Source organism: Lissotriton helveticus, chromosome 6 (genome assembly GCF_964261635.1).
Source record: "Lissotriton helveticus chromosome 6, aLisHel1.1, whole genome shotgun sequence".
Taxonomy (NCBI): Eukaryota; Metazoa; Chordata; class Amphibia; order Caudata; family Salamandridae; genus Lissotriton; species Lissotriton helveticus.
In genome coordinates this window covers 1,753,094,695-1,753,109,627 of record NC_136067.1, presented here as the reverse complement: position 1 = coordinate 1,753,109,627, position 14,933 = coordinate 1,753,094,695, and the positions used below count along the sequence as shown (strand labels likewise).

At 46.5% G+C, this 14,933-nt stretch overlaps 1 protein-coding gene across 10 annotated transcripts in view; it reads left to right on the top strand.

The window, feature by feature from the left end:
- The window catches only part of GTF2A1L (general transcription factor IIA subunit 1 like), a 1,231,875-nt gene that overhangs the window by 595,430 nt on the left and 621,512 nt on the right, over positions 1-14,933 (top strand). For all 10 annotated transcript variants that reach the window (XM_078649641.1, XM_078649637.1, XM_078649635.1 and 7 more), the window contains one exon: positions 214-456. In XM_078649641.1, coding sequence (XP_078505767.1) covers positions 214-456 — 243 coding nt within the window. The remainder of the gene's footprint in view (positions 1-213; positions 457-14,933) is intronic.

Genomic DNA, 14,933 nt, shown 5'->3' with positions numbered 1-14,933 from the left:
GCAAGTTATGTTTTTAGCCACGAACCATAACTGCTGAATTGTATTGTTTTTATGGGTATCGACTAAAACCATAACTCGGGCTTTATTTTTATTTCTTTTTGTCAGGGAATACATGTATATTTGTGTTAACATAGATGGTGACATGTCACAGGTACTCGATTGATTTTGTAAAAGTAATCATGACTCTCCGAATATTCTGTTTTGTCTACTTAGGTTCCTTCTGTTGGAGGAAAGATGCATGTCCAGAATACATTTGACATTATCCAAATAGATGGGGCAGGGGATACGTCTTCTGATGAGGAAATTGGAACAGTAAGGGACTTGGAAGAGAATGAGTTTCTCGGCATCATTGATACAGAGGATTTAAAAGCTCTTGAGGGAGACAGCGTTTCAAATGACGATTCCACAAGTAACAGCAGCGATGATGAAGATGACCAGATAGATGCAATTGAGGAGGTAAAGACCAACGATTTCAAATTATTTTAATTATCACTTTTGATCTATTTATTACATTCTTGTTTTTGGCACCTCTTTGAAAAGGGTATGTCCTGGTGGAACTTCCATAAGAAAGAAAAATATAAATATGCCTGTTACCTTTAGCTATGAATAACAGTTCAGGGTAAAATAAGTGGGCCTTTTCGATTTGGAGAAGGTGGTGTGTTAATATGATGTTTCAAATAGTTACTGATATTTTTCTGTAATGCATCTTGGTTTGCGTCTATTTTTTTTATTAGGTTGTTAAGTGGTTGCCTTTAAACTTGATTTTTGGTACCAGAGTTTTATGCAACCTATGCTTGTGTTATTTCAACATTTATTTTCTTCTAGCTTCCAGTTTTCTTTCTTTTATCAACCATCTTCCAATAGTATCGCATTTTGTAGCCATTTAGATCGGTTTTTTTGGTCTCCTTTTTGCCATTGAGGCCTTGTCTTTTCTCAAACTAGTTCATTTTGTATTTTGTTTAATTATTGGATTGGTTAGATAACAGTATGACATCATATGAGTAAATTAAGTCTCCAATTGTGTCTAATACATACCTACAGTTGGTTTTGTGACTGCCGCTTGCTTGTCTGTTTCAGCTCCCTTCTCCTGCTTCACTCCCTTTTCTTGTGTATGTTCCGCAAAAAGAGCATTTCTATCTCACTGCGTTAAAAGGAAGAGTTGTATCCTGTGACTGCTAATGCCCCGGCGTTCCGGAATAACATCCTGTAGCTATCAGGACTGTCACAATACATGCCCCAGTTTAGGAATGAGTTGCAGACTCGACTCTTCTGGGTACATGCTAAAGAAATGCGATTCACGCACATAGGCGCTAATGTCCTAACTTTGAAATGCATAGTGTGCAGGATTATTTTGTCTCCATCAGTGTGCATCTCTTTGATCCCTTCACTCTCCTTTGAGCGCCCTGCTCTCCGTAAAATGTATTAACCTCCACTTGTCCTCAATCTGCTCATGCTGTCACTGTCTGCTGCCAGATGTAGTAGTAGCTGCCAGCCTTCATTAAACGGATTCTATTCCATTCCATGTTGGCCTTCTATGTGCTCTCATGCAGGGTTGTATGGATCTTTGCATCGGTAGAAGGCATGAAAAACAACAGTATAATGGTCTCTATGTACAATTTTCTTCCTAAACGCTAACAGAATAAATACACATGTAAACTTTACAATATATACAAGAGGTAGTGGTGGTATATACAGTAGCACATCAATTCCAAGGAACATATATATTTGAATTAGTCAATGAACAAATACCAGTAGTGGTGCCCCCTCGAGGTAACAAATCATAAACACCTCACTACCACGGATGTCACCACACGGAAGTTCAAATGAACTATGGTACTAAGCTTAACAAAACAGTTGTACCTCGGCACTCTAAAAATGTACGTTCCTTATTTATTAGTAATCAGACATGTCTATGTATCAAGAACTCAGTATGGCAGCTCACAGGAAATCAATCTAGAAAATAAATTATCCAAAATTCAATTTGATTTTCAATAACACCGTCTTACTTAAGATACAGTGGTCTGTTTAATACAACACAATCCAACAGAAAAAGCACAAACATTTATTGTTTCCCATGACACAATACTATTACAAATTGGCGTTTGGAGGTCCCATTGTTGACACCTCCTTGTTGGCAAACTAATATGCCAGCTGACACGTGTTTCGTTACAGTTGTAAATTTTTCAAGGCTTCTATGTTTGTGAATGTCGACTCTCAAAATGTAGATACAGTTCAAGTTGTTTCTTGCAATGTCCCATATCGGCCAACCATGCCGCCTTTGTTGAATTGGATTTACTTCCCCAATGCTGTGCCGCTCTACGTTTTGCAAGTAATTAGCTCACGGACAGTAATTTCTTATTCAGTGCCCTGAAGTCTTTTAGTAATCCCAGTAGGCAAATAGTCTGCTCACCCATCACTCGCATTCCAACCATTTCGGTTAAAGTTTCTGTAACTTGCACCCAGAATTCCTTTACCCGCAGGGAGCCTGTTGTATATTGATTCTTCTTGTAATATGTCTGACAGTAGTCATTAGCCCTTCCTTAGTGTCCAGTCATCTATCACCATCCCATCCTCGTCGCCAAAATGTTGTAAATAGGATGATGATATATGACAGGATACTTCTAGTTGATTACATGTAGATTTATTCCAAGACACAGCTGAGTACAAAACCTCGCCAGCTAACCAGACCATCAACTGACACAGATAGAACACTCTCACAGGTTAGAGCACTCACAGGTATTCTGGGAGACTGAGAAGGTGAAAACACTAAGGAAGGGCTAATGACTACTGTCAGCCCCATGCCAGATGCATACAATCTGCCTCCACAGCCCCACATCTGATACAGTGAGATTCACCCCTTAGCCCATATTTATACAGTTGCATAGGGATATAGTACATTTGAAATTTAAACCGTATTATTCATAAATTACAATTTGATGTCAGTGTAGCTAATTGTTCACAGCAATATTGCCAATCTTCTACCCCTATAGACTGTACCAATCCGGTTTTCCATTTCACCCGTGCCTTCCCTCCAGCTGGTGTTGCGTCCTTCTGTGCAGCAGCATATATTTGGGTGATGAGGTGCTGATGTGGCGTAATAGTACAATAAGCACCTGTCATGCTTTGAGGGTAGGTGGTTCTTCAGGAAAATGTGGATTATGCGCTCTCACTACTGCTCGGAAGTGGAAATGGAGAAAGGCCGATATTGGGGGGTTATCTCGCGATGCCTTTGCATTTGTCAATGTCAGAAAGTTACCATTCTTATAAAAATCTCCCATAGTATTTAGGCCTGCCTTCCGCAGCCACCAGAGCAATCTATTTTCCTGTGTCACTGTTGTGGTGTAAGAGAGGCATCGCCGGGGCAAAGATCAGTTCTTTCTCTGCTCGCCTAGCTAATTCACACCATGCCAGGGACGTTGTGTGTAGGATGTTTATTTCACGGCAATGAATCTCACTAAGCTTATGTGGTATAATAGCCTTGAGTGGTACCGGGGCGACATCATCATGTTTGATTGCCAAATGTGGTATGAACTCATGCGTTGTGTACCAGTAGTGCGCGAAGTGTGCCTGTGCACACAGATAGTACAGTCTAAAATCTGGGGTGAAAAACCCTCCATTTCTGTACGGTAGTGTGAGAACCTCCCTGCTAATTCTCGGGTTCTTTCCTGCCCATGCTAGCATGATCAAAAGAGTGTAATTGCTTAAAGAAGGACTAGGACAATACTATTGGGATGTTAATGAATAAATATAAGCATTGTGGCAGTACTACAATTCTAATGACAGCCAGTCTATCCACCAGGGTGAGTGCGAGTGTCATCCATCATAACACTCGGTCCTCCAGTCTGGACATTGCCTTACCATAATTTTTCTGTAGCACAATTATAGGGTCCCTATGTACCTCCACTCCAGGGGGTATTCAATCACACAGCCTTTTGTGTCTGGTGTTAATTGTACAATAATGGATTGCGTCCAATTAATACACAAACCAGATTAATACTAACATTTTACATATTCTCAAATAACCGGAGCCAGATAGGTGGATGGCTCTCTGATATAGAGCACCATGTCATCTGCATATAGTGAAATGATCATGGGGTCTCAACTGGAATCGTAGCGCAGCCCCTGCATGTTTCTGCCGGATTACGCAGGCGGGTGGCTCGATCACTGGCACAAATAGAAGTGGTGGCAGGGGGCAACCCTGCCGCGTTCCCCTGCTGATCTCTATAACACCTGATGTGTGTACATTGATACATACACGCGCTGTTGGGCTTTCGTATACAATGCAGATCCATCTAATTAACGACTCCAGCATCCCCATGCGGCCCAGTACTACAAACATGTAGGTCTAGGCAATGGAATCAAAGATGTAAGCCGCATCTAGTAACACCGCCTCCACCTGTAACTTGGCCTCTAGCTGGTGCAACAATGCAAATATGGTGCGCAGTTTATATGTAGTTGATCTAGCAGGTACGAAGCTTGACTGGTCAAGCGGCACCAATTGGGATACTAGGGGTTGTAGGCGCATCGCAGTTACTTTGCCCAAAATCTTGGCATCTGTATTAATTAAAGACAATGGCCTGTAGGACTCGCACGTTTCTTTCCGGGGCCTTATCTTGTTTCAGCAGTGCCACTGTCAGTGTCTCCCTCAATGATTGCGATAGTATGTGCCTGAGATATGTCTCCTCATATACTGCATGGAGCTGTGGGGCTTTCAATTCAATATATTCCTTCTAGAATTCCGTGATAATACCATCTATGCCGGGGGCCTTGCTATTCGATAGAGCGCAAATAGCATCTTTAACTTAGTCTACCGTCACTGGTTGTGCTAAGTATTCTCTCTGGCCTGGTGAAAGCTATCCCAATGCCACCTCTCCCAAGTATTGCTCCGACTCGTTCTGCGATGCAGAGGGCTTTGCCTCGTATAGTTGTTCATAGAATTTTCGGAACTTCTCTAATATGTCTACATTAGAGTAGTGTGCGGTGTCTTCGTCATCCACTTATTTATTTATTTATTTGGTGAGTTTTATATAGCGCTGGCTAGACCCGGAGGTATAGAGCATTTACATAAGGAACAGCGAGTTGCAAGGTACAATAATTTAAACATTAGTTACACAATGATTAAAATGTAAATGGCAAAAATAAGGGGCAGAGAAGGTAAAGGGCGACAAGAATATGAGTCTGAGAAAGGTGAGGGGAGAGAAGGGAAACCTGAGGGTCAGATGGAGTTAAGGCCGTCTAGCAAAAAAAGGGAAAACGTTTGAGGGTCACCAGGAGGCATCCAGCTGGAAGAAGGAACAGACCAAGGACAGCAAGATGGCCGATCCGTGTTGTGGGTATAGACGGAAACCATCAATAAAATGACGGGATGCACAAAAGTAAAAAATCCCAAAAAACAAGAGAGCTGAATTCAATCGAGTAGTTGGAGGGGGACGCAGCCACATACCCAAAGGAGGGCGGAAGGCTGTAGAATGTCTACCGTATGAGTACACAGTTTCTGGTCTGCGGGGGCATTGGTGTCAACGATCCGCACGTTGAAGGTCCGGGAAAGTCTCCCTGGGAGTTGGGAGCAGTCTTGGAGAAAGGGAGGCAGCAGCGTAGTCTGGGGGGGGGGGGGGGGGGCTCCCAGGCTCAGAAGGCAAGGCAAAGCCGTCCAGGGAACTCCACAAGGGATAAACACCACCGAGACTGGTTCTTTTGACAGCCGACCATCAACGATTCGTTGGAGGACAGGGGGAGGAAGGAGACAAGCCACGGAGAAACAACGAGACCTGTGTCTGGTGTCCGGCTGGGTAGGTAACTGCCATGGCGGTGTGCCGGAGCCAATCTCCCCTATAGCTGTTGATGCAGCTCCACCAAGCATTGGCCATGTTGCTCGGGCTCCGCCGGTTCGAGCAGTGATCCTGATTTCATCCGACGTTCAAGAGTCCAGAAACAGGAGAAAAAGGAGAGTGGGAGACCTCTGTATAATAGTGACCACCAGGTGAGTAAAAGGGAACAGGAGGGGGTGGAAAATTGGGGATTTGTGCCATAAAGGCAATCCCTGGCCGGAAGCTTCCGGTCGGAGCTCCTCACCTGTTGGTCATCTTGTTGCAGGATCCACTAAATGCACCACAGAATCTTTGCCCCTGTGGGATTGCAGTTTTTGTGTGAGGCTATTTCCCGGTCTCCCGCTTTCACCATAGGCCTGCGCGATGTGTCTCTTAGTCAGGAATTGTACCTCTTGTTCTGCTAGCATCTCAAATTCTGTCAGCTGTTCCCTAATAGAAGCCAGGATCCCCGCTGTCGGTTGCTGTTCGTACTCTCCGCCAGGGCATTTAGTTTATCCTCCGTGTTTTTAGCTGCGTCCGTATGGTTTTTAGTACCCTTGTCTCTGTGCTAATACATTTACCAAATATTGTTACTCTAAAAGCTTCCCACGGAATGCCTTGCTATCAACAGAGCCTTTATTTCATGCAAAGTATTCAATTATCGCACTACATAGCTCTTCTTTAAAGGCTACATCTAATAATGCTGCCGGGCGAAAGCACCAAGTGAAAGGCGCAGGGGTCACACTCTGCATCTTCAGTCTCAAAAGCACTGGTGCATGGACCAATACAATTCTGTGTAAGAGCCTGAACCTTCTTTATCCACTGGCACACCTCCGTAGACGTTATCCAGTAATCCAATATGGACCACATGCCGTGAACAGAAGACACACATGTGCCTTCAATCTGTGTAAGGTGTCTTAATTTCCAGGCATCCACCAGGCCATATTCCTCCATCAAGCCCCTGATCACCTTGGCTGCCTGTTTCCCACGCCACTCTGTATCAGCCAATCTATCCATCCCAGGGTCTAAGTATGTGCTAAGATCCTCTCCCCACATGACATGCATCGACAGGTTGGAGACTATCTGTCTACAAATTGCAGTGAAGAATTCAGGGTCATCTGTATTTGGTGCATATGTATTAACTAATGTGATAGCCCTACCCGCCAACAGACCATGTGTGATTGATTATAAGCCTACCTTGATCATTTGCATAGTGATTGGTGAGCGAAAAGGGGCCCCCTGCTTGACCCATTTTAGTACTCCCCTCGAGTACCGGGAGTAGGAGTCCAACTGACACTGCACCCAGCATGTGCCCTCTGTGCATTCCGTGTGTTTGTCCAAATGTGCTTGTAGAAACGTCACATGTATCTTATGCCTATCTAGGAACCGGAGTACAAATCTAACTTTACTAGGGTCGTTGAGACCACGTACGTTCCATGTGATTGAGTTTATATTATCTCGCAGATTTGCCAACTTGTTAGTCGGTGTGATGCATATGCCAATATGTGTGCATGAGTGTATTTTCCAGAGAATTATGTATGCAGTGGGCGGGGATACAACATATAAACAACCCAACATTCTCCCTCCTTCCACTTCGCTATCCCAACTTGCCAAAGACACCCCTGATTAACAAACAACGAACTAAATTTAAGGATTAGTATTGCACTCAAAAACAGAATATTGTAGCACAGTGTGCTAGACTCATCCGAGGTGCTCCCTTGCCCGGTGCGCCAGGCTCCCAGTCTTCCTCCAGGTGTACGGAGGTGGTCAGGTTCTCAGCAGCAGCCTTAATCCATCTCCGGCCAAACAGCCTTCATACTGTTATTGTCTGTCGCTCCCCATGTCTTCCCCAAAAACATCGGCAGATATCCTCTAGATGTGTCTCGTGCTGCTCCAGATAAGGCATCATGTTCAGTCACGTCTATCTTATTCCGCGTCCGTAGTGTTTCGAGCTTTTCTGCTAGGCGAGAGTGCCTTTAGGTATTCCTTGGCCACTTTAGGCATTGTAAAGATCTTTTGTAGGCCTTTATACTCTACCCACAGGCGTGCCCGATATAGCATCGTATATGGTATGTTTGCTTTTTGTAACTGTCAATTGACTGAAGATTTCTCTCCTTGCTGATTGTACCGCAACTGTGAAGTCAGGGTAAAAGGCAATCTGGTTCCCCTGGTATTGTATTTCTCCTTTTTCTCTGGCCATTCGGAGTACTGCATCCATATCTCTATAATTCAATACTTTCACTATTATTGAGCGTGAGGGTGCTCCCAGCGGAGGCTGCGCCATGAGTGCATGGGGCGCCTGCTCCACCACCAGTAGCTGTGACAAATTCTTGGCACCAAATTCCGTTGTTAACATAGTTTCAATGTAGGTTTCCATTTTTCCGGTATTTGTGGATTCTGGCACCCCAATTACTCCTAAGTTGTTACGGCGGGAGCACGCTTCTGAGTCTTAATTTTTGGCCTGGATGCCTGCCAAGACGCGCTCCAGGAAGACACCCAAGTATTTGAAGCCATCTTGAACCACAACTACTTCATGTAACCAGCCGATCCCCTCCCGCAGCGACCGGTGATTTCCCCCGAATCATATACAACCCAGAGGTCTCGCCAAATATTTGCATAATGCTAAGGATACGTAGGCCAGTCCGGCCAAGATATGTTAGAAAAAATAAAACATCATCCGCATACAGTGCTATGCGATCGGACATTCCGGGTGCCCATTCCTAACTGCGTATCTGGGCGTCTACTCAAATCCAGGCCGCCAGTGGCTCCATGGCGAGCGCGAAAAAATATGGGGAGAGTGGACAGCCCTGGTGTGTTCCCCGTCTAATAGGAAAGTGTCTGGAAGCCAAGTCAGCCACCATAACGAAGCGGTTATATCTGTATACAGTAGGTGAATAAACTTCAGTAGCCGGGGCCCAATATTTAGACGGCTAAGCAGAGCAAAAAGATAAGTCCAGCTAGGGGAGTCAAAGGCTTTATTCATGTCCTCCAGAAGGAGCCTGGCGGGGCACCCGACTCTAGCAACCGCGGCTATAGCGTTGTGCACGCGTCTGATATTGTGCCGCGTGGCACGACCCGGCATACAGCCTGCCTGGTCTGGATGAACCAGGTCGTGATGTGTGGGACTAAGCGATTGGCAATCACCATGGCCAAAAACTTGGCCTCTACATTGAGTAAAGAGATCGGGCGGTAGGAAGAGAATTGTTCCGGGACGTCCAGGCTTCATGAACACTACAATTTCGGCATGTTGCAAGTCAGAAGGAAGACCACCAGTCTCTACAGAAGCCTCAAGAGCTACTAATTATAGTTTTAGGCATAGCAGATGGTGTTTCTGAAAAGATTCGCAGGGGAAGCCACTCGGCCCTGGTGCCTTACCCGCTCGCATGCTGAGCAGAGCAGTCCGCAGTTCCTCTAATGACGCAGGAGCATCTAGTGTGTCTCGCACCTCATCGGATAGGCCCGAGGAGGAAAGTCATCTATAAATTTCTGGACGAGTGCCGCGGGCAGGACCTCATGTGGGCGTATACATTTGCGAAATAAGTGGCGAAACAATCAGCAATAACAGACGGGTCTGTAAGAGCGGTCTCATCAGCGTCTGAGGGCGCATTGTCTGTTGACCTAGACGATGCAACAAGGCACTCAAATTATCTCCCCACCGGTACACCCGGCTACGAGTGGCGAACTAGTTCAAACAGGCTATATTGAGGAGTTCTTTGGCATATGTCTGCTGAATGGTCACCAGGTCTCTCTCCGCAATGCTTCCCTCTGAGTCCCTACTCGCACGTTCGAAGACGATTAACTGGGCCTCAAATCGGATTAATTTCTTGCAGTTCTGTCGGTGCTGCGCCGTACAAAAGTCAATACTTGCCCCCCCAGAGGGTGGGTTTCAACGACTCCCATAAAATAACAGGTGAGCCTACCAAGCCCGTATTTAAGGAGAGGTAGTCTGCAAGAGATTTATGGAAATATGCCTAATATTCAGCGTCTCGTAGCAGCCACGGTGACAATCGCCACCGAAACTGGGAGCGCCAGGGATCTAGAGACAGGAGAAGGGAAACCTGCGAGTGATCCGATAAACCCCGAGGGAGAATATCGGCTGCGAGCAATCTATGGGTATGTGCCCCTGAGAGAAAAAGGTAGTCTAACTGCGAGAAGGACTTGTGTGCGCCAGAGAAAAATGTGTATGCAAAAGCAGTGGGGTGTAAGGTTCTCCATGAGTCAATCCATCCCAATCCCTGCACCAGTGGTAATAGTTTGGAATTCTGGGACCCTGTCATACGAGCCATGGCACGCCAATTATTTTGCGACGGAGAGAGAACATCGTTCCAATCTCCACCTATCAGGGTCTACCCAGATGGGAGGTCAGGCCAGCGTGTTGTCCGTTTTTTGACAAAGGACCACAATGGGGGGGCAAAGATACTGTCCAGAACAATGGGTTCCCCATAAAGAGTCCCATTCATCACGAAAAATCTACCCTGGGGGTCCGACCATGTCTTATGATGAACGAAGGGGACACTGCGGTGATTAAGAATCGCAACCCCCGGGAACCCCTAGTAAATCCAGCGCAATAGATATGTGTGAAGCCAAGCTTTCCCAAGCAAGGTGTCTTGGTTCCCGCAAAATGAGTCTCTTGGAAAAGGATAACGCCTGCCCTATGGGGCTTAGCTTGGCACAGCACCGCTCCTCTCTTGATCTTATCAAGCAGGCCATTTATGTTACAACTAAGGACTACCTACTCCCGCCCCTATCTAACTCCGGTGGCATGGCTGGCAATAACGCAGAGGCACAGGAAGAGTGAAGTGAATGGCAATGACAACTCCTAGGTCACACATGGCAGAGAGCATAGTGGCATTAACAAAGAGCAATAACAAAACCAGCATAAAATTCCCTAACACCCCCTCCACCCCAATACCTCATAAACATAGAAGTATCCATTGTGGCATGGTCCAGGCCAGAACCCCAACAGGGGGTAACAGCCAGGAGCAGCCAATGGATCCCCTGCACATGTCTCCAGCCCATAGAGAAACCAAACAACAAAGGGTCAGAGACGTGTAAGACAATGGAAGCCTGCAATAGAAATATCTCGTAAATGACATAGAGCATACATAATTACAGTTCTCTGAGCTATATTATTCAGGACGCTGAGAGTTCTGGTTGATCGTCTGGGAGTCTCTTATTGGACTTGCTGCGAGTCTTGGATCTCTTCTTAGATCATGATTGACGTTGTTGTCCACCACCCTCTCCCAGGGGACCACGCCCGGGACCACTGGATAATGAGTTTGAGTCAATCCTTGGTGGAGTGTGGGGCTTAAGCCGGACCCTTTCCTCAAGCCACTGAAATACTTCCTCCGGGGACTCAAAGAAATGGGTACGCGATTCATATATCACTCGTAGCCGGGCTGGGTAGAGCAGGAAGTACTGGAGTTTAAGGCCCCAAATTATTATTATTATTATTATGTGGGTTTTATAGAGCGCATAGTAACCCGGAAGCATCCCAGCGCTAAAACCGAGACAGCAGAGTCGGTGGAGTGCCAAGGAGAAAGGAGAAGTAGATCAGGGGAAGAGGTGAGTTTTCAGTAGTTTCCTGAAACGGGAGTGATCAGATTCCGTCCTTAGTTTGAGAGGGAGGGTGTTCCATAGCCTAGCTGTGTTCACTGAAAATCGCCGGCCTCCTGTGCGTGCCTTTCTCACTCTGTGGACTGTAATAAGGTGTTCGTGATCCGAACGGAGGGATCTTGTAGCTTTATAGGGCGTGATAAAGTTTTTGAGGATGGGGGGCCCTTGTCCTGTAGGAGTTTGTGAGCCAGACAGAGAGCCTTGAATTTTACTCTTTCTCTTATTGGGAGCCAGTGCAGGAGTTTCAGAGCTGGTTTGGCCGAGGATCTGGCCGGGGTGTTGGTAAGAAGCCAGGCCGCGGCGTTCTGAATTCTTTGTAGTTTAAGGGTGGCTTCAGGTGCTCCCAGGTAGATGGCGTTGCTGTAATCCAACCTGGAAAGGATCAGGCCTTGGATAAGCAGTTTCCGGGAGATTTGTGGGAGCAGGGGCAGAATTTTTTCCTGACTGATCTGAAAGCCTGAAACAGATCCCAGCGGTTTTTTAGGTTTCGCCTGGCGTTTACTGCGCAAGCAGTATCGCGCAGGCGAAAACTCATGTCTTACAGTGTGGCTGGGAATCCGCCCCTCTGTTTCATTGGCTAGCTCCATAAATGGAGTCTAGCCATTGGAACAGAGATGCGTCACTCATTCCCCGAGCAGATTCGTGGGCGTTCCCACGATTTTTACTCATCCCGCCCATTTTCGTGCGGCGGTGGGCGGATGTTATATATTTTTTTTTTTCGAGTCCATGTTTTCATCATTTGCCGAATCAATGTCCAAGTGAGTGCGCCCCCTCCCGCTGTCCGTTTGTCCGTTCCCGCCCCCCTCCCTCTGTCTATTTGTCCCCCCCCTTCCCCCCCTGTCCGTTTGCTCATTGCCGCCCCCCCATCGCTGTTCGTGTGCCTCCGGCGCCACTGCCCCCCCCCCCGCCACCGTCCTGGCTGCAATACATTTGACTCCCAGTCGCGCCATGCAAATTCAGTTAGACCCAAATGCCAGGATACGAGGAAACAAGGGTCCGCCGCCGCCCCCCCCCTCCAAGTCGCATTCGGTCTCCTGATTTGGCGCAGTTAGTGCCCGTTCCCGCCCCCCTCCCGCTGTCTATTTGCCCCCCCCCTTTCCTCCCTGTCTGTTTGCTCGTTCCCGCCCGCTGTTCGTGTGCCGCCCGTGCCACTGCGCCCCCGCCACCGTCCCGGCTGCAATACATTTGACGCCCAGTCGCGCCATGCAAATTCAGTCCCATCCGAAGTACGAAATCACTCCCTATATAAAAAAAATACTATGACAATGAGCTTTCAGATTTCACTACTGGTGGCTGTTTTGCAGTTTTAAAAAGCGTGAACTCAGCCCAGGGGCACTGACTCGAGCGCTTTACATGAGCATCAGTTGCTTTCTTCATCATCCAGTCAGTTCTGCTTTACTCCCAGCAATGATATATTATTTACTGTTTGTTTACAACCGTACTCCATAAATGTAGTTGATTTTCTTGTGGGTATAATCAGATTTTTTTAAGCTACAACACTCCTCGCCAATTCTCAACATTAATACCCTCTTCCTGCTGCATTAACGTTCGGAATAGTGGGGACGGGTATCTGTGAAAAACTCTTCCACAAAAAATATTCACCGTCGGAACAAATGAGGCAGGTCGCGTCGCAGCTTTTTATTTTGTTAGCGGTGTAGCGGCAACACAGGGCATGGATGTGATGTTTTCTTTGGACGCTTTTGTTGGCCTTTTTTATGCCCACCTCAAATAGCGCTAATAAAACAATGCGTCGTCCGCCCAGTCGCGCCATGCAAATTCAGTTACACCCAAGACTGACTGGAGTCACAACGCCCCATGCCCTATCAAATGCCAGAATACGAGGAAACAAGGGTCCGCCGCCGGCCCCCTTTCCCCCCCAAGTCGCATTCGGTCTCCTGATTTGGCGCAGTTAGTATTCCCTGTTGAGCGTTGCAAAGGAGACGTGGGGCGACACGCGGGACCGAAGAAGATGCCTGGTAAGTTTAATTCATTGCATTAACCCACCCCTCCCCGCGCGGTTTTCCTCCCTTTCCCCCCAGCCCCCTGATTCATGCCGGCCGTGACTGGAGTCGTTACACCGGCCGCGACTAAAGAAGCAACTTTTTCATGAACCCTCGACGAAGCAAAGAGAATTCCGCCTGACTTGATGGATCCCTTCTAACTTATTCTCTCCGAGACGGCGTACTCGCTTGATATTAAAGTAAACACATGTGTGCAAAGTGACCGTTAATAATTAAGTATTGTTGTGAATGTGTGGGGCTCACTACTGGAGTACGACCCCTGTAAACATGCAATTTTGCGGCGTTTCCGGCATAATCTTTGATTTGCCACACTTGCCACATAATCCATCACCGTTTTGCATAACTTGCTGATTTTGACAAAAAAAATAACTTTTTCTAGCTCAAACAGATCAAAATGTATTAATAAAAACGGTGCCGCATGTGTTGCTGCGCAGGGGCAGGCCTTCCTTCTATCGCGCGGCTGCAGGTCACCTCAGACCTGTCAGTTGCTGATTGCTATATTTAGATATTCAACTGATAAAAAGGTGAAATGTTTGCCCATACGGCGTTAATATATGCAGCAGTGGCAAAACAATGAGATAGTGCTGCTTGAAAGTGTGCCGCATTAAGCTGCATAATTTGCTTTGGTTTGCCTACTTTTGAGGACTACACACATTTTAATGGTAAATGCCACTATCTGAGGGAAAACTCAGTAAGAGTTTAATACCCGTCTCTAAAGGGCAGGGATACTGCGCGTTACACGAGGCACAGATTGCAGGTGTGATTAGTCTCCATGAGTACAGGGGAGCTGCTTGCGGGATGAGCCACAGATAGATGTCAGGAACATTCGGTTGGCAGTATGAAGCTCACAGCCTCAGCTGCTTGACCCGACCTCCTAGCCATGGGCCACAAAGTCGAACAATCCCATACGAAGCACCCATCTGCTGGTGTCATTTGCAGCATTATTGCCACAGTACCTTTGACATTGTGTTTGTTCCTTTCACAAGTGGAAGTAATATTATTGTTAAGTTAAAGCCCCCGGGGAGCCAGCCCACACAAATATCTTGCTGCTGATTTGTTTCCTGCTCCAGCATCAGCAGGAGTTTATTTTTCACAAGTGCAATACCCCTGATATTGTGAGAGGCATAAATGGTGCAACATTGCAGTCGACCTCATTGATATTAAAGTATTGTGTAAACAGTACTATAGATAACTACGTAGGCCGATCTCTGAAATTAAGGCTGACTTTACCATATTTTGTGCGGAGTATTTGTAATCATGTGTCCCACTCTACTATTGTTTCTGCAATCATGCACCACACGCAGGTATGATTTCAGTAATCATGCTTCACACATTGCTGTGATTGCAAACATCTTGACCAACACACAGGTATGCCCCCTTAATTGCTGAATAACGATGCTCCTCACTGGTGAAGGCAGTCATCTTTTTTTGAGATGTTCTCTTTCACGATTCTCCTTTAGTGGAGGGCTGGGCATCCCTTTTGCCTTCC